Below are 27,642 nucleotides of genomic sequence, written 5' to 3'. Positions count from 1 at the left end.
CATTGATGCATGCAAAGGCTAAGGGACAGGGCTTAGAGAAGCCAGAGCCGAAGCCAGAGCTAGAGCCAAAGCCAGAGCCACGAGCTAGAGCCAAGAGCCAGAACCAGAGCGAGAGCTAGAGCTAGAGCCAAGAGCTAGAGCGAGATCCAGAGCCAAAAAGTTGGAGAGCTTTAGAGCCAGGGATAAGATGGTGTTCTAAGCCCATTATGTTCAATGTAAACTAGTGGAGTTGAGCATGGAGCTTGTAAAAGGACTTATGCCATAATCCCAGAGAGCCTAGTCGAGTTGACTAGAGCTCACAGAGATGTAGCCGAAGAGTTTTGGGTGAACTCCATATAATATATTGTTGTTATGTGTGATTGCTTGTTGTTGTATTGTACCTGCTACTTTATTTGTTGTTATATATTTTATATCAGTTCAAGCAAATAAACTTAAGGAACATAAATAGTTTAAAGACAAACACAAGCATACACCTATTTTCAAGCACTTTTTAATCCCGCAATTGGTTAATCACTAGATCTTGGGAATATTTAAGCTTTGGAAGTGGGAGAGGTTCTTGTAAGCTTGACAAGAAGCCTTTAGCGCCACATTTTCAGATCAAATTTAATCCCACTCTTCACTATGATATGGCCCAAGAGGTTTCCCTCAAACACTACTTAAATTATCTTCTGGGGTTTAAGAGATATCCTGTATTTTTGATATCGCTCAAAGATTTGCTTCAGGTGGGTGGCGTAGGTGGTCAAATATCCTTTTTTAAAACACCATGACATAATCAAGATATATCACCACACTCCGACTAATCAAACCGCGCAATTCGATGTCCATCACACATTGGAAAGTTTCAGCAGCATTGACCAACCCAAAAGGCATTCTCCTGGAAGTGAACATGCCCCACCTCATTCGAAAAGTAGTTTTAAGTTTGTCAGGCTCTGAGACCAAAACTTGGCTGTAGCCAGAAAATCCGTCAAGTAAAGAAAACGTTTTTGACCCTGATAATGTCTATAATATCTGCTCCATAGATGGCATAAGGTAATTTCTTTTGTCCGAGGCACGATTAAGATTTTAAAAATCCACACACAAGAGTATTTCCCCTAACTTATTTCTCACTGAGACCATGTTAGACACCCATTTTGAGTGTTGCACTTTGTAAATGAACTAAGCATTCAATGTTTTCCTCAACTCCTTCTGAATCAAAGGCTAAAGCATCGGGTGTACCTTCTGTAGCTTCTACTGAAAAGGCTTGGCCCCTTCCTTGATTGGCATAACATGTTGGATTATCCGTGTGTCATAAGTTTTGAGCTCATCATATGTCCATGCAAAAATATCTTGATACTGCTTGAATAAATTGATAAAGGCTTGTTTCTCTTATGGTGTGAAACAAGTATCGAATTTTGGAATTGAATGACTCTCTAAAGAGATTATGCAAGTCATACAAATTTTCAAGTGATACCATACTTTTTGGCATGGGTTTCTCTTTTCTTGATTGTGTTTCATCTTGCAATGCTCTTTCATTTTTGTCTTCGTCAACAACTACATCTTTGAATACATCAACGTTTTCCATGAAATGAAGTATTTGTTGGTCATCGGTAAAACACATAAATTAGTGATCTTATCAAGGACAGATTATCTATAAATAATTTCAATATAAAATTTTTCCCTAAGTCGTGACAACTTAGCACCATCATTTTCTAATGCATCTGCAACTACGTTACTCATGTTAGGAACAGATACAATGTTAAAAGCTTGGAATTGAGAAATTGAATGCCATACCTCTTGTTGATAACTTTTCAAATTAGATGAACACATTGTATAGTATTTCATACCTCTCGTATGATGATCTCAGAGTCACCTACCACTTTAAAAACCCCAAATTTGAGGTCAATGGCCTTCCGTAACCCTAGGATTAGTTCTTCATATTGCACAGTGTTGTTAGCGCACTTGAATTCCATGTGGCTAAAATCTAGTATTTTCTCTCTCGTGGGTCTATTAAAACACAACCAGATCCAAAGCCCTTTTCTGTCTTAGAACTATCAAAATACAAAGTTCAAACATCATATATACAATAACTGTGACATACACTAGTACTACTACTATCTACTATACAAAGGTCATTTCTTCTAGTTGGACTAGGAAGGAGTTCCAACTATGTGTCTAGTGGGATAGGGGAAGGCTTAGCAAGGTAGCGCCCTAGGTCAGTTTCCAAGAAGTAATTTTAAAATATTAGATTTGAAAAATCAATTGGATCATTCTTTCCCTTGAAGCATGTGTTGAGTATGCTTCATGTAAGGTTATGGTTTTATCCAGATTTAGTTATTCCTACCCTTATACGAAAGACATAAATGTGACCAGTCAGTAGGAAAATACCCTTGTAATTTGTAGGACCTGTTATCACTCCAGGAAACTCTCCGAGGTTGTAAATCAGAGATGCCTGGTAACATATAATTTTTAATATTGTTCTCTGAAATATTGGAATGAAAGATGGTGTGGATCAAGTCGGATAACCATTTCAGCTCTATTCACACTCAAGGCATGCATGAACACCCCTAATAACACAAGGCTTTAGACTGCTAATGCTTAATAGTTTGTAGATTTAATGGATAGATGGAGAACACTGACTATGCCAGCAGGTTGCATACATGGACCTATACGAATGGCTAGCTACAGGCAGCAAATGAACTTACTGACTATACCGGCAGATGCATATATAATCACACATATAAATGGCTAGCCATAGGCAATAAAGAAGCTTGCAAATCTAATATATCAAAGCAGAGATAAGATGACAGTTATCTGGCCTCAAACACACAGAAAACCTGAACAAACTGTTCAAGTGCAAGCATAGAACAGAAGAGAAATGGACATTAAACATGTAGCAGCAAAAGAAGCTTGTGTTACTAAAGACTACAGATGAGAAGCTTGAGAAAACAGGGAAGGAATAATCTCCAAAAGTTGAACCCCTGTTACATCTTGTTTTCAGCTATTTATAGCTTGTTTACAATGGTCCTCAGCCTTTTGAGGCTTCAGGTGTCTTAATCTATCCTTCTGTCTTGTTTAACTGATTGATTCCCTTAATAGGTAGGCATAGCTCGGCGGTTTTCCTCTTCTGACAGAGAAATAACCATACTCAGATATTTTGGGCGGCCTGCTGTGATGCATAGGAGCTCCCTCGTGCCAAAGATGCCCCATTATGTTCGTTAGGATGACTGCTGCACTGGCAGGGCCGTTAATGCTCCATGATTTCATTTGATTTGGGTTGAGGCGTGTAGTGGCCCTTCCCCTTCCCTTTCTGGGTTCTGTTTGCCGGCCGCTGTCCCTCCGCCGAATCCTTCTTCTGGTATATAACATAACTGCATGGTTCCTTCAAGGATGGCTTGCCGCCTGAACCTGCAACGGAGTGGCTGCCGTTCTTATGAAATCCCTGCACCGGTCCCTTTCAGGCAATAGCTGTGAATGTTTCTTTTCTGTTATTGTGTCTGTCTGGGTCATAAACAGCGAAAACGCTGCGACACTGCTAAATCCCGCCCATTTCTATTTCACTTGGTTCAAACATCCTCAGACATGGCATAACTTTCTATCGGGTCCGCCTTTTGTGTCACATTCGCATATCGCAGCCGGTCGATCCCTTGCTTTTCTTTATATTTGAAAATTCATGAACAATGCTACAAAACATGAGGAAATTGACTTTGACGGACCTGAAAATATATGTATTTCACTTCCCAGACCCTTTCGGGTCTGGGCTTCATCGTTATCGGCATTCGCTAAGGCTTCCTGTGTATTTCCTTATACATTGACAATACACAAAATACAATGAAAATGGCCCCCGCGCGGACTTGAAATATTATTAAAAATCCTTTATAGTGTCATCGGGTCCATCCCATCGAATCGGAGGCATGCTATATGTAAAGGCCCCACCCCTCAGAAGACGCTGATAGCGATATTCACCGGGGACCCGATAAGTTATCAAAAATAACTCATAACGCCGTCGGGTCCGGCCCATAGGCGATTGCTGATATATGTTAAAGGCCCATCCCTTTGTTATCGCCGATAGCGATACACCGAAGTGATATCGGCGATCACTCATCAGTAATGTATCATGTCGCTGCCTCTGCCTACTCCGACTTGCGATATGCCGACGCGACCTGGACCGTTGATCGGCCAGATCCGACGGCTGAGGTTGATGCGGATTCATATGCCTGCAATCTTGGTTTTTATGTGATTTTTTGGGTATTTTCACCTTCCGATAGTGTAATTTTTCCCTCCAAAGGGCTTCCCTCTTGCAACCTCTTTGATCAGTGGGCAACTTTTGTCATGTCTTGATGATTTGAACAACAAACATGGATTTTGGGCATGACTATAAGCATATTTGCAGCCTTTGAGAGCTTTTTGAATCTATTTTTAATCCATTTGCATAGCAAAGCTAACACTGGCTCCTTCTGGGGATGAGATCCTCCCTGTGAGGTCTCAAGAACTGCAGATCAATGCCTTTCCTGTAGAAAACAAATTAGCCAAAATTTCCTAGTGTTCCATTGGGCATGGAGTCTACTTTGCTTATACTAAAACTGACAAAATAAAATATTTACAGTTTTAAGGCCTAAAGACCTTAAATCACATAGCTTTTCAAAAACCGCCCATTTATTGGGCCATCAAAAACTGGTTCTCCCTCCATACTTTTCAGTATGAAGGTATTGTTCCCTTGAATCTGTGAAATGATGAAAGGGCTCGTCCAAAGAGCATCAAATTTCCCATGATTGCCTTTCTTTTCTTTAAATGCATCCCATTTCATAACCAAATCCCCAACCTGCAAGTTGTCTTTCTTTGCCTTCTTGTCAAAGACTTCCTTGATCCTCTGCTGATGTGTTGTAGCTTTTTCAATCAGCTGCTCTCTGATCTGATATAATTCTGTTAAATCAGTGATTCTATTGGCCATAACATCTTCTTCATTCTGCGCTGTTTGGAGAAATTTTGCCACAGGAAGAGTAAGCTGAATTGGAAAAATAGCATCAGTACCGTATACCAGCTTAAAAGGAGAGCAGCCTGTAGATCTTTTGATGGTCACTCTGTCTGCCCATAGTGCATATTTGAGCTTTGCATCCCAATTCTTCTTATTATCTTCTAACAGCTTCTTAATAATCCTGATCAGACTTTTGTTAGAGGATTCTGCTAGACCATTCCCTTGGGGGTAATAGGAGGTGGAATGAACAAGCTTAATGCCCATTGAATCACACATTTCCACCAACTCTTTTGCCTTGAAGGCTGCTGCATTATCTGTTATAAGCTTATGTGGGCAACCAAATCTGCTGAAAATGTTTTCTGATAAAAATTTGATTACCACATTATGATCAGCCTTCCTTGTTGGGATTGCTTCAATCCATTTTGTAAAATAATCAGTGGAAACTAATATCCACCTGTGCTGGCCACTGGAGTGCGGGTTGATTTCACCAATGAAATCCAAGCCCCACTGCTGAAAAGGTCCTTTTGCAATTATTGGCTTTAGGGGCAGGGATTTTAACTGTTGCTTTCCTTCAAATCTCTGGCACCTGTCACAAGTTTTAACAAAAGCAAATGCATCAGAAAATAAAGATGGCCAATAGTACCCAGCTCTGAGAATCTTTTGGGCTGTAGTTCTCCAATAATGATGTCCTCCACACATGCTGTTATGGAACTGCTGCATAACTTCTATTAACTGTTCTTTGTCCAGACATCTTAAAAGCACTCCAGATGGATCCTTCCAATAAAGCGAGCTATCATTGATGCAATATTTCATTGCCTTGAGCTTTAACGTTCTTGCTTGACTTTGAGAAAATTCTGAAGGCACTTCTAGCTTTAAAAGGAAATTAATTATTGCAGCATACCAACTACATGAAGCTAGGTTCTCGGCCACTGACTATCCTCTCTGCGATTCAGCTGTTTCATGCTCTTCCATTAGACCATTTCCTTCTACATTGAACAAGAAATCGACGTCCAAAGATTTGCAATTTTCTTCAGCCAACAGTTTGGCAAGCCCCTGACCTCTTACCAGCTTGGTAGGCTTCAGATCTATGTTGAATTCTATCATTTTTGCAATCCATTTCGCTCTTTTTCCATCAGCATCAGGCTGCGTTAAGACATCCTTTATTGCAGCAGAAGGCACATATGCAACTATTTTGGAATGCAAGATGTATACTTTGAAAGCTTTCAAAGATTTGATAAGAGCATATGCTTGTTTCTCAATAATATCATACCTCAGCTTAGCATCCCTTAAGGTTTTACTGAAAAATTCCATCGGATGCTCTGAGCCTTCTTCATCTGCTTGCAATAAGACTGCTGCAAGGGTGTCGTCAGAGGCAAAAGAAAATATGCGGAACTCCTTGCTATAATCTGGACTGATTAAAGTGGGGGCCTCCATAATTGCCCTTTTAATGGACTCAAATGACTTTCTCGCTACACCATTCCACTTGATCTCTGACCCCTTCTTCAACATAGAGGTAATATGCTTCACAAGTTCTGCAAAATTTGGGATAAATCTCCTTACAAAATTAATCTTGCCTAGAAAAGACTGGATGTCCTTCTTCGATCTCGGGACAGACAAGGTCTGTATTGCTTTTACTCTTTCTGGGTCAACTCGGACACCTGCAGCAGAAACAATATGTCCCAACAACTTGCCTTCTTCTAACGCAAACTGTGACTTCTTGGGATTTACTGAAATCCCAAACCTTCTGCACTTCAAAAACACTTTCTTCAAATGTTGCACATGGTCTTGATGGCTACTGGAGTATACTGTTATATCATCCAGGTAGATAAGGACAAATTTATCCTTTTCTCCCACAAATGCTATATCCATAGCTCTCTGAAAGGTGGCTCCAGCATTCATCAACCCAAAAGGCATCTTGGAATACATAAAGGTACCCCAAGGAGTGGTGAATGCAGTCTTCTCCTGATCATCCGGATGCACAGCGACCTGATTATAACCCGAAAAACCATCTATAAAAGACATTACTTTGGCACCTGAGACTTGCTGCAACAAATGCTCCATTTTTGGTAGAGGATAATTATCCTTTTTGGAACATTTATTTAGATTCCTGAAATCAACACATAGTCTGATTTCTCCACTCTTCTTCCTCACAACAACTAGATTGGCCACCCATTTAGAATATCTGAGAGGCACTATGATCTTAGCAGCCAACAACTTTTTAATTTCTTTCTCAACCAGAGGAAGGAGCATAGGATTCATTGGTCTCAGCTTCTGTTTGAAAGGAATAGTGTCTTTCTCAAGCGGAATTTTATGCTGAATTATATTTTCGTCATATGTCTTCAGATCGTTGTACTCCCAAGCGAACACATCAGAAAATTGCCTCATTAATTTGCAGTATTCAGCACTCTGGTCAGCAGATAGATTGGTGGATAGATTTATGAATTTGGGGTGACCTGGACCTCCTATATCATGTTTGCAAACTATAGTTTGATCTTCTTTTTGGGCAGCTTTGTAAGGCACATCATTGTGATCAAACAATCTCTCAAGAGGAATTAGACCCTTAGGAATATGGTTGCTAGGGATTTGGACTATGCTATTCTTGCCAATCTTATTTCTAAGCTTGGACTTGGGATCTTCTAACAAAGCATCATTATTTTGGTCAATTTGCATTTCAGAAAACTCATCAATGACTTGAAGAAACCTATTTAGCTCATCATCATCATCAAAAACCCTCCAATGGTGGACATTATCAGGCACGGAGGGTCTATACTTCATTTGTACCTCATAAACTAGTTTGGGAGGCGATGGAGATATAAACAAACTAGCTGAGATAGCAAGGGATTCGGCAAGCTGATTTTGGGCTCTAGGAATATATGAAATGCAGAAAAATTCAAAGAACTCTTTGGTTATCCATACCTCATCTCTGTACGCTTTTAGCCTTGGGTGTTTTGCTTGGAATGTTTCATTCACTTGCTGAATTATCAGATCAGCATCTCCAAATACCTTCAGCTTCTTTATTACTCTGTCTTTGGCGGCATGAAGACCCAACAGCAGTGCTTCATATTCTGCTATGTTGTTTGTCACCTGAAAAACCAGCTTTAGAGACAATTGAACTGTTTCTTGTTGTGGAGACACTAGCACCACCCTGCTCCTGCAGTCAACTTGGTACATGCTCCATCAAAGAACATCTCCCAAATCTGACCTCCTGTATTATGCTCAGCTTGAGCTGTTGGTTTCCTGATCTGCAATGCAGCCTTCTGAGATTCTTCTATTTGGAGAATGCAAGCTCCAAAATCAGTGTCCACTGCATATATGGGATGGTTTGTAGGATTCTTCTCATCGCTAATGATATATGCCAGCTGTGCTTCTCTATATAACCTCTTGCTCTCTCCTCCGAACACTGGGACAGTTGCATAAGATAAATCGTTCTGCAATGTTCCACCTAGTCTCTTAATCCACCCTCTGGACAACAGCATGCCAAACTTAGGAGGGACATCTGCCACCACAATATCCATTATCATGCTCTTCATGGGCAGCTGGGTTAGGGAAATGGCTAAATCTTTAATCAATCCCAGACATTTCACCTTCCTTGAATCAAACAAGAATAGGTCATGATATGGTCTGGTGATGTCAAGGCCTAACTCTTCCATGACGGTTTTAGGCATCAGATTGTGACTGGCACCTGTATCTAGGAGGCAGTTGTGGAGAATTTTGTCATGAATGGTCAAGGAGACATAAAAAGATGGGGAATTATCCTTGGCAGGTTCAGTCATTGGGCTTAGCACAACTGCAGGCCTATCGTCTTGCAAATTGACAGAGTCAGTGGAGGTTCGTGTGATCTTCAGCTCGAGAGCCTCAAGGATAGGCTTTCTAAACATCTCACTCTTCACCAGTTCTGTCAGAGGCACGGTTATTTTTAACTTCTGAACTTCTGATTCGAAGCTAAAAGAGAGAGGTAGCTTGTCAGGACTTTTTACCTCTTGAACTGGTGCTTTGAGGGTGACTGGATCAGCTGCTGGTCTTTTTTGTCTGCTATTCTGGGTCTCTGTTTGGACGGCAGCTTTTCGGGCAGGATTCTCCTTGATATTATTTGCATTTGACCTTAGATTATATCTTTTCTGCTCCCCAGTTTGCAGAACAGCCTCTCTGTCCCACCTTTGACTATCTTGCTCCTGCAGCAAAGACTCTTCGTATGCAACCAATGTCAAAAAGGCATCACTGCCTTTATCTTCCATACAGAGAATTTCATCCTCATCTTCAATCTGTTCCTCCTCCATGACCACATTCTGGAAAGGAGCCTTAACTTTTTGATCTTCGTTAGTTTCTTTACCCCTCTGAATGATTTGTGATTGTTCGTTGGCTCTTCTAAATGGATTCGGATTTCTTGGTGCAAATGTGCCTGGGAGCCTTGTCTTCCCAGGGTTCTGCTCAATCTCCAGCTTAGAAATTTTAGCAGACAGTGACTCGATCATTCTAGTCATTTTATCAAGTTTGGTATCTGAGGATGAAGCAGAAGAAGCCTCACCTCTCTGCCTCCTTCTATCAGCGTGAATTTTGAGCTTTTCTGCAGCCATAATGTTAGATTCGACTTCTAGTGTCGCGTCCTGCATTTCAGCTAGGGTGGCACATCTTCTTTCTCTCAACAGCAAACAGAACTCAGAGTCAAAGGAACTGGTGTAGGCAAGTTTGGCAGAGGTGGGGGTAGGCTTTACCTCAGCTGGTATCTTACTATACATACGGTTGAATCTTTTATTAAAATCAGACAAGGATTCCCATTTTCCCTCTTCAGGTTTCCAAACTCCGTATGATAGTATAGCAAGTCCTTTTTATCTCCCCAGTGTTTTAGGAACGTATCATCTAAAGCTTCGATATCTTCTATAGATCTTGGGGCTTGTTCTCTAAACCATTTCCTAGCCTCCCCATCTAGACTTTGGACAAAGACTCTCATCCACACATCATCTTCACTAATATCCAGATTATCAGCATAGCTATAAAATGACTCAAGGTGTTCTTCAACAGTGACACCTTCAGTCCCAGTGAACTTGGGCATATACTTCTGATATTCTCCAGTGGGCATAGCATTCAAGGGAGTGGGCAGTATTAAAGGTCCATACCTGGCAGCTATGATTCTTTCCATTTTGGTGGGTGCTTGTGGTCCTGCCATGTTTGGAATTGGTGGAAGGACACTAGCAGATGGGGCAGTAGGAAATAATGTAATGGATGGCAGAGATATTGGGATGTTTTGGATAGTATGGGAAACTTTCTTTGGACTGAGATTCAAAGGGGAACTAAATGGACAAGGAGCTTTATGAATATCTGCAGGTACTTCTTCATTAGCAATACTAGGCTTTAAATCTTCAAACTGCGTACCCTCAACTAAAAACTTCTCATGCAGAGACAAGTAAGATTTATGAGGCTTACCTGATTTTGATGCTCCCTTCTGTGATGTTTTCTTCGGGTTAACAATCTCCTCAGGGTCAGGCACTGGGACAGTTGGAGACTTTTGCGGATTTCTTCTAGTATGCCTCACAAACTGAGCCAGAACTTCAAAGTGGAGTCGCCAAAGGATGGCCTTCCTCCAGTGGAGTCGCCAGACAGATGATTACAACCAATGTCTATGTTCAAACCTTGTCTGTCATCAAAGCTTGAAGCTGTGTCGTCTCCCAGGGAAGCTGAGCTTCGATTCTCTTCTCCCCGGCAACAGCGCCAATTATGTTATCACTCTAGGAAACTCTCCGAGGTTGTAAATCAGAGATGCCTGGTAACATATAATTTTTAATACTGTTCTCTGAAATTTTGGAATGAAAGATGGTGTGGATCAAGTCGGATAACCATTTCAGCTCTATTCACACCCAAGGCATGCATGAAAACCCCTAATAACACAAGGCTTTAGACTGCTAATGCTTAATAGTTTGTAGATTTAATGGATAGATGGAGAACACTGACTATGCCAGCAGGTTGCATACATGGACCTATACGAATGGCTAGCTACAGGCAGCAAATGAACTTACTGACTATACCGGCAGATGCATATATAATCACACATATAAATGGCTAGCCATAAGCAATAAAGAAGCTTGCAAATCTAATATATCAAAGCAGAGATAAGATGAAAGTTATCTGGCCTCAAACACACAGAAAACCTGAATAAACTGTTCAAGTGCAAGCATAGAACAGAAGAGAAATGGAAATTAAACATGTAGCAGCAAAAGAAGCTTGTGTTACTAAAGACTACAATGAGAAGCTTGAGAAAACAGGAAGGAATAATCTCCAAAAGTTGAACCCCTGTTACATCTTGTTTTCAGCTATTTATAGCTTGTTTACAATGGTCCTCAGCCTTTTGAGGCTTCAGGTGTCTTAATCTATCCTTCTGTCTTGTTTAACTGATTGATTCCCTTAATAGGTAGGCATAGCTCGGCGGTTTTCCTCTTCTGACAGAGAAATAACCATACTCAGATATTTTGGGCGGCCTGTTGTGATGCATAGGAGCTCCCTCGTGCCAAAGATGCCCCATTATGTTCGTTAGGATGACTGCTGCACTGGCAGGGTCGTTAATGCTCCATGATTTCATTTGATTTTAGTGGCCCTTCCCCTTCCCTTTTTGGGTTCTGTTTGCCGGCCGTTGTCCCTCCGCCGAATCCTTCTTCTGGTATATGACATAACTACACGGTTCCTTCAAGGATGGATTGCCTCCTAAACCTGCAATGGAGTGGCTGCCATTCTTATGAAATCCCTGCACCGGTCCCTTTCAGGCAATAGCTGTGAATGTTTCTTTTCTGTTATTGTGTCTGTCTGGGTCATAAACAGCGAAAACGCTGCAACACTGCTAAATCCCGCCCATTTCTGTTTCACTTGGACTTCAAACATCCTCAAACATGGCATAACTTTCTATCGGGTCCGCCTTTCGGGTCACAGTCGCATATCGCAGCCGGTCGATCCCTTGCTTTTCTTTATATTTGGAAATTCATGAACAATGCTGCAAAACATGAGGAAATCGACTTTGACGGACCTGAAAATATATGTATTTCACTTCCCGGACCCTTTCGGGTCTGGGCTTCATCGTTATCGGCATTCGCTAAGGCTTCCTGTGTATTTCCTTATACATTGACAATACACAAAATACAATGAAAATGGCCCCCGCGCGGACTTGAAATATTATTAAAAATCCTTTATAGTGTCATCGGGTCCGTCCCATCGGATCGGAGGCATGCTATATGTAAAGGCCCCGCCCCTCAGAAGACGCCGATAGCGATATTCACCGCGGACCCGATAAGTTATCAAAAATAACTCATAACGCCGTCGGGTCCGGCCCATAGGCGATTGCTGATATATGTTAAAGGCCCATCCCTTTGATATCGCCGATAGCGATACGCCGAAGTGATATCGGCGATCGCTCATCGGTAATGTATCATGTCGCTGCCTCTGCCTACTCCGACTTGCGATATGCCGACGCGACCTGGACCGTTGATCGGCCAGATCCGACGGCTGAGGTTGATGCGGATTCATATGCCTGCAATCTTGGTTTTTATGTCAGTTTTTGGGTATTTTCACCTTCCGATAGTGTAATTATGCCCTCCAAAGGGCTTCCCTCTTGCAACCTCTTTGATCAGTGGGAAGCTTTTGTCATGTCTTGATGATTTGAACAGCAAACATGGATTTTGGGCATGACTATAAGCATATTTGCAGCCTTTGAGAGTTTTTTGAATCTATTTTTAATCCATTTGCATAGAAAAGCTAACAGGACCAATCCCAACTCATCAATACGTCATAGGCTTCTGAGATGTCCACAATCACTATGTTTATGCACCAGTGAACTTTTTGATTATATGATAAGAGAATAAGCACATTTTTTAGTTCACCAATAGCTCGGACAAGATTCTTGTCCAGCTGAATACTTTGTGCATTTGTCTTATCCCATTTAGAATTGATTTTATTAGCTATGGACAATGGCATTATGTTTAAGATGCACCATAATCAACTAAGAAATTGTGTACATTGTAATTAATAATTTCAAACGTCAATAAAAATGGAGCGCATAGTGTGTTTTCTTCTAATGTTAATGCATTAAGAATAGATTCTAGGGAACCAGAAGACTTATCATATCCCTTCTGCAAAGAATCATTATCACCTGAGGAAGCATGATCAAGATCTTGGAAAATAATATCCCACTGGATTTCGATCCTTGTAAATTTGAAGATTGAAATATGGGCATGATCTTTCTTCATGTCTTTGAATTTGTTATAATCAAGCTAGACAGGCATTGCTGAAGTGTCTTGAGGAGAAAAAATTATCTAATACTTCTGGAATGGTCGACCCACTTTTACCATTGGTGGAATTATTTTTCACTATAGCAATATTTATAGACTTATTCAGAGTGTTTTGAGCTTAGTTGGCAGGCGGTGTTATCTTCCTTAAAAAAAATTCTTTCAATTTTTGCAACTTCAACTCTTGTTCGAAAATTGGCCCTTGATTTCTCAACTTATGCCGACTATTCTTCTTTAGATTCAGGTCCTCACTCAGTGGCATTTCTTCATCAATTTTATTTTCACCCACATATACACAACTAAAATAATTCATTTCATGCCCAACACTCGTAGTTTCTTCAGTTGCAGCAGATTCTTCCTCTTCTTCTACTAGCTCTATTTGCTCATCAAAGAGTATTATGTCAATAATGTGTGCAACCAGAGAGTTCATGTTGTGATTCCACTACAACAATTTTTTTTTCTAAATGATATTATTGATGAAAAGAATAATATTGATCCACACCCATGCTCTCGACATTCAACACAATGTTCGTGATTTGTGTGAAAATAGCTAGCTAATTTTTGTTATTGTTGGAGTTGGCAACCCTTCTTGGGAAATTGAATTTTGGGGGCTTGCTATTGATGTCGGTCTCGGTTGACCTATGCTTCAACTCTGCAAACTCATTGGACAGAGACTTGATGGTCTGAGTCAAGCTTTCAAGATCAATGGCTTCTTTATCCTTGGCCTTACTTAAAGAGGCCTGAGACCTTTTACCTATGTCCTTGGAGTCTTTTGATGGTTCATGGTTGACAATGACTGAAATTGTGCGCAAGTCCTTTTCAACCGCAATGGATTCTTCATAATTCTCAGCCAAAATTTCTTTTACAGTTCTCTTAATGAACTGTGCGATGCTTGTTTCTAAGCGAGAAGTGTATTAGTCAATGGTCATGGAGTCATGTTTCATATGCATAGGAAATCTATTCAGTATATGACTGAACCTCTTATTAAAATATCTAGCATTTTATTTCTTCCCATCTTCAGATGGCCCAACTCTTTTAATAACATGGTTTAGGTTTTGTCATTGAAAAGTCTTTCAAGGAACAAATTTTTCAACCCCTTCCATTTTTATATTGAGTTCAGAGGAAGGTTGTGGTTCCATACAATTTCTCTTTGTCGAAGGTACAAGGAGAAATTCTATGTGCAACATCATCGTAACATACCTTGAGCATATACAATTGTAATTAGAAGATGTCCAAATGGTCTTCCACTATGACTGCTTTTTCAAGGTCATATTTCGTTAACATCTTTAATTGGTGCCACGACATCTTGTGTAAAACACTCGGTAGAACAAGTGGGCCCAGAGACATCCAATCCATATCTTGGCCCACCATGTCTTCGTCTCTGTGCTACTCCTCTTCTTTAGAATCTGAGGGATCTTCCTCCTCCTCTTCGTGACTACCTAACCCATAAAAGGTGCCATCTGAGAGTACAACATTGTCTTTGTCATCTCCATTAAAAAATGGAGGTTTCTCTAGTTTCTTTGCATTTTCTGCAATCTCTGCTAACTCTTCAAGGGTGGTGAGAACAAAATATTTGACTGTAGAGACCACTATCCCAGCAAGAGTGGTTGGGTTCTTCTTTGAAAATAAGGAATATTATGTACCCCAGGGATCAATCCAATACCCTTTCAAAGTGACAGGTTATAGGTTAGATGGCTCGGATATGATCATAAGATATTTCACAAGTTTGTCGAAGACCAAGTTGGGAAGATCTGTCAACTTCAATAATATGAGAAGGGGAGGTGCTATGAATATTGTTGCCTTGACGAGAAGAAGTATGATGAGGGTGGGTGGAGTTAGCAACCATAAAAATCTGGTTTCCCTCCTTCTAGCACCATAAATGTTTACAGTGTTGAACCCGCCAATATTCAAAGGGGTCTCCCCAGTACGTGGCCCCAATTAGACCTCACACTGTTTGGGATAGGAGCCCATCTGGAATATGGAATGGTTATGATCTTCTTAAAGGTTTACCTTGGCTCTAGTTGTTAGCAAGAGAGAGGATTGCATATGTGTCTTCGAAAAGAAAGTGAGTGTGCCTGGTGAGTGTTCGATTATAGGTGTGTCAAGTTATTCTACTACGAAGGGGAAAAGAAGTGAGCCCCTAAGAGGGAGGTGATAGTACCACCCTAGTAGAGACACACACAAACAAGAAATATTCGTCTAACATCCAGTGGAATAGTCCACAAATATGTGACAGTCATTGAAACCAACACAAACAGGAAAGATTTGTCTAACATCCAGCGGAATAGTCCATAAAGATGTGACAGTCATTGAAACTAGTACAACACATTCTCAATATGATAAGCACTAAAATAACTGAAATGCTTCAACTACTTTAGTACAAGTGAAAAAAAAACATGAATCATAAACATTCACAAGACAATCTTACAATATTCATAATCCATGCACAAATAATGTGTTGTTCATCATGCTTCATATATTAAGTAAAAGTATTAGGACACATGTATACAACAAACACCACTAGCCCCAATAATGGATCATTGGAGCCACTACTTTCTCCCCAAAATAACTAACTTATCTCTCTGATGCCTTATGGGAGGAGCCAAGGGTGAAAATTATTTTGCTAGTACAATGAGGGTTTATATATAACCAACGGGGTGATCCTTCACCTCCCTTGTGACTCTTTGATTTCCCTCATGACTATTTGACTTCCCTATGACTTTTCGACTTTATATGATTCTTCATATTTTCTACATGTCCTTTGGACTTCCACTTTAAACTACATTTAAAATTAGAATTTACATATTCCACAAAATGATGTGGTATTTGATGACTCATGACATGACATTGATGACACGGTTTGTATGATGATATGCCAATGTCAAGCCATTCTTTTTTGCTACTTTTTGTATGTCTTCATGAGTATGATCTCTTTTCCAATTACATATGGATTGGAGATGAGGAGTCTTCAGTGTTATCAGGTCTTGAGTCGTGGCCATAAATTGATGTCCCTTTTCTTTCTCTTGATCGATCAACTTTCACTCTCGCGCTATAGAGGTGTCTTCTCTCATGTTCTCCTTCTCCATATCCTTCTTCATCATCTTTTCATAGCATGATAGAGTAATTCATATGTAATTCACTCACGATAAGATGACATCAGTTTGATAAACCCCTAGTCTAAGATGTTGCATGATAATCCACTAACTGAGCCGGAACCAAGTGGCAGGTTAAGGGAGAGCCTCAGCGACTGCACAATTGTGCAGTTCAAGCAGTCAAGAATCAGATTTGAGCCTTGACACTATGCAATGCATAGTTCAAGATGGACTATGCAAGAATATTGCATAGTTGGGGATCTCAGGGAGCCAGGATGATGGCTTGAGTATTTATTTTTCCCACTACGTAATTTTGGAAGGCAGAGGAGGCCAGGCAATTTCCCAATTGTGCAGTTTAGGAGCTCAGGAAGGTAGGAACTATGTATTACATAGTGCCAAGAGGTAGGTTTGTAGCTTGAGGGCTTAGACTGTGCAATGCGTAGTTCAAGAGGGCGAGATGAGGCTAGGTTTCCCATTAGAAAGTTTTACTGATTTGACTAAGTGTGGGAGTCACGAAGATGATTTGAACAGTGTTAAGACTTGATTGTGATCACACACTGATCCAGATATTTTACCTCATGGATGCATACATAATTGCATTTAAAAGAGCATGTAACCAAGTAATATGAACACATGAAAATAAGTGGAAATCAATAGAAACATGAGATCAGAAGCACAAGACGATTTGATTATGGAGTTCACCTAGTGTGGGCTATGTCTCTAGGCCCTACTCAATGTGGGGAGGCCTCTTTCATTAAATCGCAATAGAAATCAAATTATAATCAAATTACATAAATGACCCTTATACCTCCATTTTCCAACATGGACTGAAGATGAAAATCTTAGCTGCAAAAATGGACATCACCATTAGATTCGTGGTCTGAAATCGTGTCAAACGACTATAAATTTGGCCCCTTTCTAACACCGTCAAAATTTGGACCCTCGGGAATCTCAATGATTCCCCCAAAGATTCCTTCTTGGAGATGGGAAAAAAATTTGTTGCTCGAATAAAAAATTTGAGCACACCACTGCACTCTTTGTGAAATTCTAAGAAAAATGGCTATAAATTTGACATCATTCCACCTCTGTGAAAAAGTCAATGTCCAATAGAATCTAGATTCCTCAAGCATCAAAAAATATTCCTCCAAGATTTTGTCTCAAAAAGCAAGCTAGGCATGGTTCTACCTTGGCCACTTTGAAAAGGTTCCTCCATCAGTCCTCGTGCTCGATCTCCATTCATTCTCCCCCATCGAATGACAAAGTTAGCGATATATAAAAATTCTTTGGTGGATAAATCAAAATTGCATGGGTTGGCATATTGGTAAGAATGGTAAAAATGTTTTCTCGGTGGTATGGGTTCCATCCTGGGCCCAACCATTTCTTGGCGTGGTTATTTTATTGGAATCTTGATATAACCAGTTGGGGCATTTTTTAAGTGACACGTTATTTTTGTAAGTTGGGCACGGTTTGTTGGTATGGGGTTGCCTGGGTGGCGAGTCAGGTGAGTTTAAACCCCACCGGACCCAGTGTTTTGTCACATGTGGCAGAGTTGTTGGCCAATTATTTTGATTAGAGGCTAGTTTGGGGTGGTGAGTCCACCAATGGTGGCCTGCCCCACCTATTTAATAATTTTTTATTATTATTTAATAAACAACCATTCAAATTCATCTGGTAGATTTTCATGATTATTGGAAAAATTAAATAAGAAACAAATTCACCCGTTCCAATGACCGGAATCTGTGCACCGATAAATGCCAAATTGTTGCCTCATTAGTGGTTGCCACTAGGCCTAGTTTGACCAAAACTTTGATCGGTCACAACTTTCACATACTAACTCAGATTGAGGTGTCGTTTGCACCATTGGAAATATTGCATCGCGATCTTCAATCTGACCTTTGTTCCACTTCAATCCAATGAATTTGATTTTTGAGCTTTTTCAAGGTGACTTTTGAATCTTGAGCACTTCTGGAGCCACTTAGATCACACACTTAGACACTTGATGACACAAAATAGATCATCTAGAACACTTGAACAACATATTTCCCTCAGTGTGATAACTTTGCGATGACTTACGACATGTGCGACAACGAAGATACACTTTGCAAATACCGTGATGACACTTTTGCGACAATGCTCGAAACTTTGGTAATGAGTGTGACACATGTTTACATGGTAATACCAACCCATTTACACAAATATTACCCCTTGAAACCACCAAAACTAGCTTTCATGTGATGTGTGACACTTAACATGTGAAAATATGACACTTTGATTTTCTTACAAATGGGACCAAAATACTTAGAGAAAACACATGCAATGAGTCTTAAAGTTTGGGACGAAAGTATGCATGATCACAGTAGGCTCTGAAATTTGGGTATAGGCCAAAATTTTGGAGGGCGTTATAGTAGCGAAAACACATTCACATGTTCACAATACTGATATAAAATCGTCTTAGATAAACTTTGGATTGTTAAATAACATATAATATAGTCTTCCTCCATGTGGGCATCAACCCATCTCCACTACACACACTATACAACACCTCACTTGCCTCTATGAAACAAGCAATCCAATCCATCCAAGAATATATCCATGTTAAGGGGAAACTAGAAAATCAGCAATCTAGGTCATCTCTCTATGAAACTAGCAATCCAAGCCATCCAAGAATATATCCATGATAAAGAGATACTAGTAATCCACGACATCCAAAAATAGATCCATGTTAAGAAGGATTCAACATAGATCCATGCTAAGCTTAGGAAAATCAAGGCTTCTTGCTTAAAATTCTAAATATCAAACTCAAAATGTAGGAAATTTAAAAAATGTAACACAATTAACCCCATAAAATAGCTCAAGCAATATCAAACTCATAGAAAACAACCCAAGCAACATCAAACCCAAAAAATTATTAATGTTAGACACTGATACATATCCATCGTATTTACCATACTAGTAAAGTGGTGGTGATAAACACTACCCCTATTCAAGGATCCAAGCACATATCCATCTTAACATAACAATTGTCTATGTTGATTCTTAATCTGAGTTCTATCTTTCTCAATGCCTGACGTTCAACCAATTCATGCAGAGATAGATGGCTATAAAAATTGCTACTACAAGGAATATGATAGGCCTATGGGGGTCCATAAACGTAGTGGGTCCATAGAGGGAGTGACCTCCCTACTAACATAATAGGATTAGTTGTGGTGCAATCACATTTCAATGCCAAGCCTAGCCTTCCCCTCGAGGGATCTATGTGAATGTCTCTCTAAAAACTATGTATAATAACAATGGGATACACCTATATATCTTGACTCTTAACCTTGAATTTGTTAACAAAGACATATGTGAATGTCTCTCTAAAAACTATGTATAATAATAATGGGATACACCTATATATCTTGACTCTTAATCTTGAACTTGTTAACGAAGACATAGAGATGAGTATCAAACTCTTGAAACTAACAATATCAACTTTTTTGCAATGCTAAAACACCCAACAAGGTATTCCCGAAGGAGTTTGGAAGACCATTGGGGAGTCCATGGAGGTTGTGGCCTCCCTACTAACATGATATGTTTAACTATAGGGTGATTATGTTTGTTGTCTCATCCTTTCATGGAATCACATAACCTAGTGAACCTAATTCAAAAGTTGGTTTATTTTGAGCAACATAATTAGTGTTCAAAAATTAAAATCATTATGTCCCAGAAAGATTGGACTAATTTGTAAGCTGGTTTACTTTGGAGCACTTCTTATTTGAGATCCTTACTTTAAATAGCTCGAAGAAAACTCACGTCGTTGGAGGATCGAAGGGAAATCCTCAGGATTTTTTGAACGTTGCATGTGATTTGCGTGCCATAGTTTGCTTCTCGCTGAAAGAAACCCTCAACAATAGAACTTTACGGGTCATGTGAGGTTCAAACACGGGTCGCAGGCGATCGAGCGGGCGGATTCTTGTTGTCGGAACTGGGCATGGGTGATTGGCTTGTTTTTCTCAACATGGACTCTTAAGCTGCTACCACTGGGTCTAATTTTAATGGCTTCTGCATTTCCTCCATTCCCATTATTGTGTTGCGTATGGCAAGGGATATGGGTGAGAGACGAGATAGTTCCTTAAATTTTGGATAAAACTTTTAAATTTTGTTTTTTTAAATGATATATGATGAAAATTTTTTAAACTTTGCTTAAAACATTTAAGTTTTAATAAAATAAATAAAATTTTAATTATAAATAATCTCCATTCAAATTTTCAAAAATCAAAATATAATTAATTTCAAAAAATGTTCTAAATTGGATTATTCGATTTTTTTGTAGTTAAAATATGATTGGTTTTTAAAAAGTTATTTCATATTTTTTTCATTTTCATGGTTCTTAATTGAATAGGATGGTTATTTAGGGAAGACCATGAACAAAAGTTTAGATATGTTAAATTAATGAAATGTTATATTTATAAATAATCTACATTCAAGTTTAGTGAAAGGAGTAAAGTACGTTAAGATTAAAGTGAAATATGTTATTTATTGAATCTTGGTTTTTAAATGGTTATTTTGTGGTTCTTTATGGAACACCATAGTTATTTATGGGAACACCATGGTTATTTATGGAACAGGATGAATAAATATATAAATATGCTAAATTAATGAAACATGTAAATTTTATTTCTAAATAATCTACATTCAAATTTAGTGAAATGAGTAAAATAAGTTAAGACTAAGGTGTTTGCACACATCTATGTTAAGAATGTTAAGAATATATATATATAGACACATACATGAAGAATACAAGTATATATATATACAAAATTAATGAAATAAGTAAACTAGCTTAAGATTAAGGTATTTGTATAAGTAAATGTTAAGAACATTATATATATTAGTATTGCTACCAAATTACTCTACAGTTCTTAAATGCTACCTGAAATCATTCGTTATTATTTTTGTGACATTATATTTAGAATTTATCGCCTATTTATTTATGTTAATATTTCATTTTTAAGATGATACCTAGGCACAAGTATTCAATCAACCGAATTTGCAGCCCAGAGGCAGTGCAGTGATGACAACGTTATCGTGAAGATGGCCACTTAGGGAGCCATATATGTCGTTGCTAATCCAAAACTCCCTCACTTCTCCTCTAACTAGTTTTCTAATCACACTCGAAGCTAGCCAAAAGGAGGTCTTGGAGAAATGTCGACTCAGTTCACCCATAAGGGAAATTGTTGTTTCTTTGGGGAAGTATGTCTCCAAGGCCGATAAGACAGTACCCGCAACCTCTACAAATAACTTTCCTACATTGAAACCGTTGTCGATGTTAAAAATACCACATTTGGGCAACCCGAGTCGAGAAATTGAATAAAATATGCCACAAGCTGTCGCGACAACACCCGGGTAGACGCTAGAGCGCGAGACACCATCAGGCTTTAAAATTGACGCCCGTATGCACGTTTTACCTTTTTTTAGCTGTCAAATACGGGTTATTTCAAAATAAACACGTAATTGTTGACTTGCTTATAATTTTTCAAAATGTCATAATGACGGGTGTATAAAAAATTTACCAGTTTTAAATTTTTACATATATATATATCTATTTTATATATCAAAGACTTATCTTTCTCCCACATGGAATCTGCATATAGATTTTGTTGGAAATGGCGGCTCTTCATTATCATAAAGGCTCTTAATGTAGAGGAATGAGGGCAGATTGAATTTCGTCACAAAGAAGACAAGGACAAGATGACTTCAACGATGTCCAGGTTGGTGGAACCTAGGAAAGATGAACTAGGGTAATGAAAGTGATGAATATACTTCGTGTTTCTGGATCTTATAGTTAATTGCGACTTGCACACTATACTCATTTAAAACACAAAATTGCTTAGAGACAAGTCAATCCTCGCATTTACAGTTAATTGTTATACAAGAATGGTTCAGAGATTTCCTAAATCTCTGTTTTGTGCATATGGATCTCCTCATAATTATAATTATACCAGGTAAGGTAGGGCAAGGCATGGGTTGCTTCAGAGACAGCTAATTTGAAATACATAAATTCATTCTCGTTTCCCATTCACATAATCCCTATTAAGATTTTTTCAACTAGCTTCAAGACCAGATCACTAACAAAGGCATTGGGACTTCCTTGGATTCGAACTTTGGCAAAACCAAAGAGCCACACGGTTCCCTGCACTACTTGGCTCCCCTGCGGGTTAGAGGTCCTAGAGGTTGGATTTTGGGCTCTCCATCCCCATCGAAGTTGGTTGATGCCTCATATTTAGTCGATCTGCTCTACATTCTAGATAGTAGGCCCGGTTTGTCCATTTCATTTAATAGATTTGTGCATTCTTCATCCACTAATAGCCATCAAAGTAACGTGGAATTGAGTGGATAAGTGAGTAAGTGCCTACAGAAAGAGCAATATAGAAGAAATAGCAAGCCAACTGAAAAAGAGCGGATGCAGAGTTAGAAAATGAAATGATGGCCATTTCAAAAAATGAAGCATGGTACATGGACATCATATAGGAGCTGAGCAATGATGCAAGAAATTTTACGTGTTCAGGTTCTCCTCTCGTTTTTCTCACATAATTATTTTATGTATTTCCCACATGATTGCATAGTATTTCTTGAAAAAATATTTTCCCACACAACATTTCAGTGCATTTGTCTGAAAATTTCCCAACATGAATTAATATTTGGAAGAGAAGTCTAACCGTTTTACAACTTGAACTTTCTTTGACCATAATTATCAAAGGAATTTTACTACATAATATTTTGAAAATTTCCCAACATGAATTAATATTTGAAAGAGAAGTCTAACCGTTTTACAGCTTGAACTTTATTTGACCGTAATTATCAAAAGAATTCTACTACATAATATTTTTATCAAATTACAATTTTTTATTTTGTTATATGATTTTTTGAATTAATAGTAGAAAGAAAGTTTAAATTTATATATTTGGATGTTTATATAATTTCATTAGGTTATTCTTGGATGTTTAATCTTTGATGGAGAAGTGTAATTATTTGCTTGAGAAAAATGGTTTTTTTTTTTGAATGCTATAAATGCCATAATATTTGGTGTTTTTTATAGGCTTTTCTCACATATACAAACCATGTCTATACTAGCATATTTGCATGTCCGAAAAACACCCATAAGTGATGGAATAGTTTGTACCAAATATGAAAAATAAGAAAATTGGAGCTTAATATTCTGAATGTGGTATGCCTAGATTGTAAGTGAACTCATTGTTTGTAAAAGTTGTTACAATTTGCAGGTTATTAATAATTATAAATTTTCACTTTTGGACTTAATGCAGCAAACAAACACTATAGACATGCTAGATGACACAGTTGAATATTTGAAGATCTTTTAGAAGAAGGTCCAGGTATGTAGTTTGTTTTTGTTTTCTTATTTTTATACATTTACAGATCCTTATGGCCCTAACATGTATTTATTTTGACAATTACTTTGTTTGGTAAAGCTCTCCAAAATTTAGTTTTTGTACATGATGATATTGAATGTATTTTTTAAAACATTTACATATTTCATGCACATTATGTTTTTTTGTTTGAAACTTATATCACACATATTATTCTTTAATTGGATTGGCATTGAAGTGACTTAAATGGAAAACATGGTATGTGTGTTTCAATTTCTGTTAAATTAAATTTAATTGTCTAATTTAGTTGCCTACATTCACTATTTTAATGTGAAAACAATTATGAATATGATTAGTAAAAGTTAAAAAAAAAACTTGTAAAAATAAATATTAAACGTCATATAAAGGATACTTTAAAAATTAAACCGTCATAAAAAAAATTCTGATGAGTAGAGTGACCCGTCAAATTTAACCCCCGGGCACCATTTAGGGCGAGTTCAAAAATTCAAAATTCTAATTTAAATGCATTATATGGTTCAAAACCGTGGGGAAGAAAGTTGAGTTGAGGAAGAGTCCTTTTTCCAAGCAACTTACACTGAAGAAAACGACATGAATAAACGTCTCAAAGACCCGTGGGCCGTTAGTACTCAACAGTTGAGAATCAACTTTTGAGTGCAGGCAGGGTCCTACTTGCAACCAAAGGTATTCGTCCTTAAAAAATGTCCCCACCTTGCTTGTTCTCAAAAGTTCACTGTTTCCGGCAGGTCCTCGTTAACAAGCTCAGATGCCCACCCTCCACACTATATCTAACATCGTATCAAAATGGTCCCATTTCGACTGTAATTATAACCCAATCCTAATCGAAATAAACGTCGATTATGTATAAACCTCGCCTCTTTCTTAATAACCCAATGTCAACGTATACTTACATATGAGAAAAATGTAGGCCAGTGTATAAGAATTTTTGTATTTATTCATACATCCAACTATAAATTATATAATACATAATATATAAATTTCCACACAAATTATAAAAGTTTGTATACAAATTATAATACATAATATATAAGTTCCCATACAAATTATAAAAGTTTCCATACAAATTCCACATTATAGTAAAATATATAAAATCCACATTTTCAAGAATTTTATTGTTCTTAACCAAGTTAATATTAAGGGTGTAAACACATATTTTCAAAATATGCATTTATATTTTTAATTGCTAATTACTTAGTAGGTGTGGTCTGTATTAGAATTGAACTTGAAATAAGTGAGTGAACAAAATTTAATTTCAAGAAAATATTCTTTCTATAATACACCATCTAATTGATGATATAAAAAGCATTTGAATAAATTTTTAGTTTCAAAACCAAAAACGATCTATTAAATTTAAATATGATTTATTTATCTAACTTTAAACAATCACTAATGTATTTGATTTCTTTTAATCACCATATATACTCTTGAGAATTCAACACCACATTATGAGTGAACAAGATCTGCTTTCAAAAAATATTCTTTCTATAATACATCATCTCATTAATAATATAAAAAGTATTTAAATAAATTTTCAATTTCAAAACAAAAAATAATCTATTAAATTTAAATATGATTTATTTATCCAATATTAAACAATCACTAACTTATTTGATTTCTTTTAGTCACAACATATACCCTTAAAAATTTCAACACCACATGTTTCTTCTCACTGTCTATTTATTAGATTTGTCAAATCATTACATCCAAATCCAAATTGCACTATATGTTTGTTTACTAGATTTATCCAATCTGTTTGTTTACTAGATTTATCCCATCATTACACCCAAATTCTAAAAGATTTTATGACTACAGCTTTTTTATATAAAAGTATAAAATTTTGTGACTCTAACTTTGTATATAAGAATAATTATTTTTTTGGAATTAATGTATTTCTATAATTTGGTTGAAATTAATTTATTTTTATAATTAATTTTAAATATTAAAAAAATATAATTTATATAAATAACTATATGATTTGAAGTTGGGATCTTTTAATTTTTGTTGGGAAGTAACGGATCTTTGTTATTAAATCTACATATTATTATATTTAAAAAAATAGTGGTTGAGTTCTTCTGTTTGTATTTTTATAATATGTTAGGTAAAATCAATATAATATTTTATATAAAATTTAAATATTATAATAAAAAATAAAAAATATTTTAATTTCTAAGTATTTTGTAAATATTAAAAATTTATAATTTATACAAATAATTATATGATTTGAAGTTTGGAAGTAACGGATCTTTGTTATTAAATTTACTCTACTCTGGTTCAGTTTATATGATTGTTTTGGTTAATTCTCTTGTGCTAATATCTTTTAAAATCAAATCCTTAAATAAAATTTGAATTTAATCCTCATTGTTTCATTATAGATTACACCGTTTTTAAATTTAATCGTCACTGTGTCATTATACATTACACCGTTGACGGAGTCTTTCCCGTCCGGCAACAATTTCCGGGCAAAATTGCCGCTGACTAAAATACTCCCTTCAACAATGACGCCGTTGATCATTTCGTACTCAAATTCATTACGCAACTTTATGTCACGTCAAGAGTGATGTTGACAACTGTAAAGTTGTTAGACTCGACGTCAATACTGTCCTTCACATTCATCCGTTGGGGAGCAAGTTGAGTGAATGCGGGGTCCTTTCGCCAAGCAACTTGCGCTCTGGAAAACGACATGATTGAAATGTCTCAGAGACCCGTTGGTACGCTATTTGTCCTGCAAAATGGGCCCATCGTTAACAAGCTCAGATGCCGACCAGGGTTGGAATTTGACAATGGGCCCATCGTTAACAAGCTCAGATGCCGAGCATGGTTGGAATTTGACAGCCAAATTTGCTCGTCATGGGGTGATTTGGCTCTCAAATACAGATCATCAATGTTCTAGTTTGAAACTATGAAAACTGGTTGAGGAACAGTGAAAAACATCAAATTTGACGGATAAGTTTTTTTTCAAATTCTGCCAACTCTCCACACTACACTAGATCTAACTTCGTATCAAAATGGTACCCTTGCCATTGCAATTATAACACAATCCCGATCGAAATAAAGTTGGATTTTAATATATAATTAATTTAGAAGTTGTTTTTAATGTGATTTTTGGACTTTCTCCTGGAATCTAGATGACAAATTTGGTTAAATTTTGATTTGTGTTATTTAAACTAGTTTTTTGACTGTATATGGATTCAACGCCTTGGAAAACTTTTAGGGCACTTCAATTGTGCAGGGGTTACCCATCAAACTTGTGATTTCAATAAAATCTTGCCAGAGTTTAGAAAAATTTAAAAAAAAAACTTACCAGAAAACTTAAAAAATCACACTAAAAACAACTCGATTAAATTATGTTATATCATGGTAAAGTAACTATTGGACCATGACTACAGTGTGTCAATTTACTTGTCGTCACTGCCAGCCTTTCGTTTTAGCATCGAATCGAATTGAGTCTATTTCGTACTGAACAGCTCGAGAGCAACTTGAGTTGAATTGAGAGCCTTACAGCTAGAAAACGTCTGAGGGACCCGTTCATACTCAAAAGTTGAAAAGCAACTTGCAAGCAAAGTATTTATCCTAAAAATGGGCTCATCATCTTGTTTGATCTTAAAAAAGTTAAAAAGTTTCTTCACTGATTTTGTTTAAACTTTGTTCCATCGTTTTCTTTTAAGCTTGGTCCATTCTCGTTTTTTGATTTAATATGGGTGAAGTTAGTTGAATTTTTAGGAATTCATCTATTATTTTAATTTTTACTTATGAAAAAAACATCATCTTTTTTTATCTTTTATTCTTATGAGTATCACTCGATGCAATGAGTGTTCAGTGGACTATTCAAAAATCATGAGAAATTAGTCAGTGACGACTACCTCTCATGGAAATGGTTATAGATGAATGACTTACTTAACGCAGTTGAATCCCAAAAATGATATCTT

The 27,642-nt window shown here is 37.5% G+C and overlaps 1 protein-coding gene across 1 annotated transcript; it reads right to left on the bottom strand.

Moving 5' to 3' along the window:
• Positions 1 to 21,329: 21,329 nt before the first annotated feature.
• LOC149254289 (ornithine decarboxylase-like) lies at positions 21,330 to 26,228 on the bottom strand. The gene is made up of 2 exons (XM_089454749.1): positions 26,094 to 26,228; positions 21,330 to 21,767 (listed from the first exon to the last, which is right to left on the bottom strand). Exons 1-2 carry the CDS (start codon positions 26,226 to 26,228, stop codon positions 21,330 to 21,332), a joined length of 573 nt encoding a protein of 190 aa, XP_089310875.1.
• Positions 26,229 to 27,642: the final 1,414 nt, after the last annotated feature.

Source organism: Pinus tabuliformis, chromosome 7 (genome assembly GCF_031772625.1).
Source record: "Pinus tabuliformis cultivar Carrire ecotype Pingquan chromosome 7, CPIR1, whole genome shotgun sequence".
Classification (NCBI taxonomy): domain Eukaryota; kingdom Viridiplantae; phylum Streptophyta; class Pinopsida; order Pinales; family Pinaceae; genus Pinus; species Pinus tabuliformis.
This window is presented reverse-complemented; position numbering and strand designations above follow the sequence as displayed.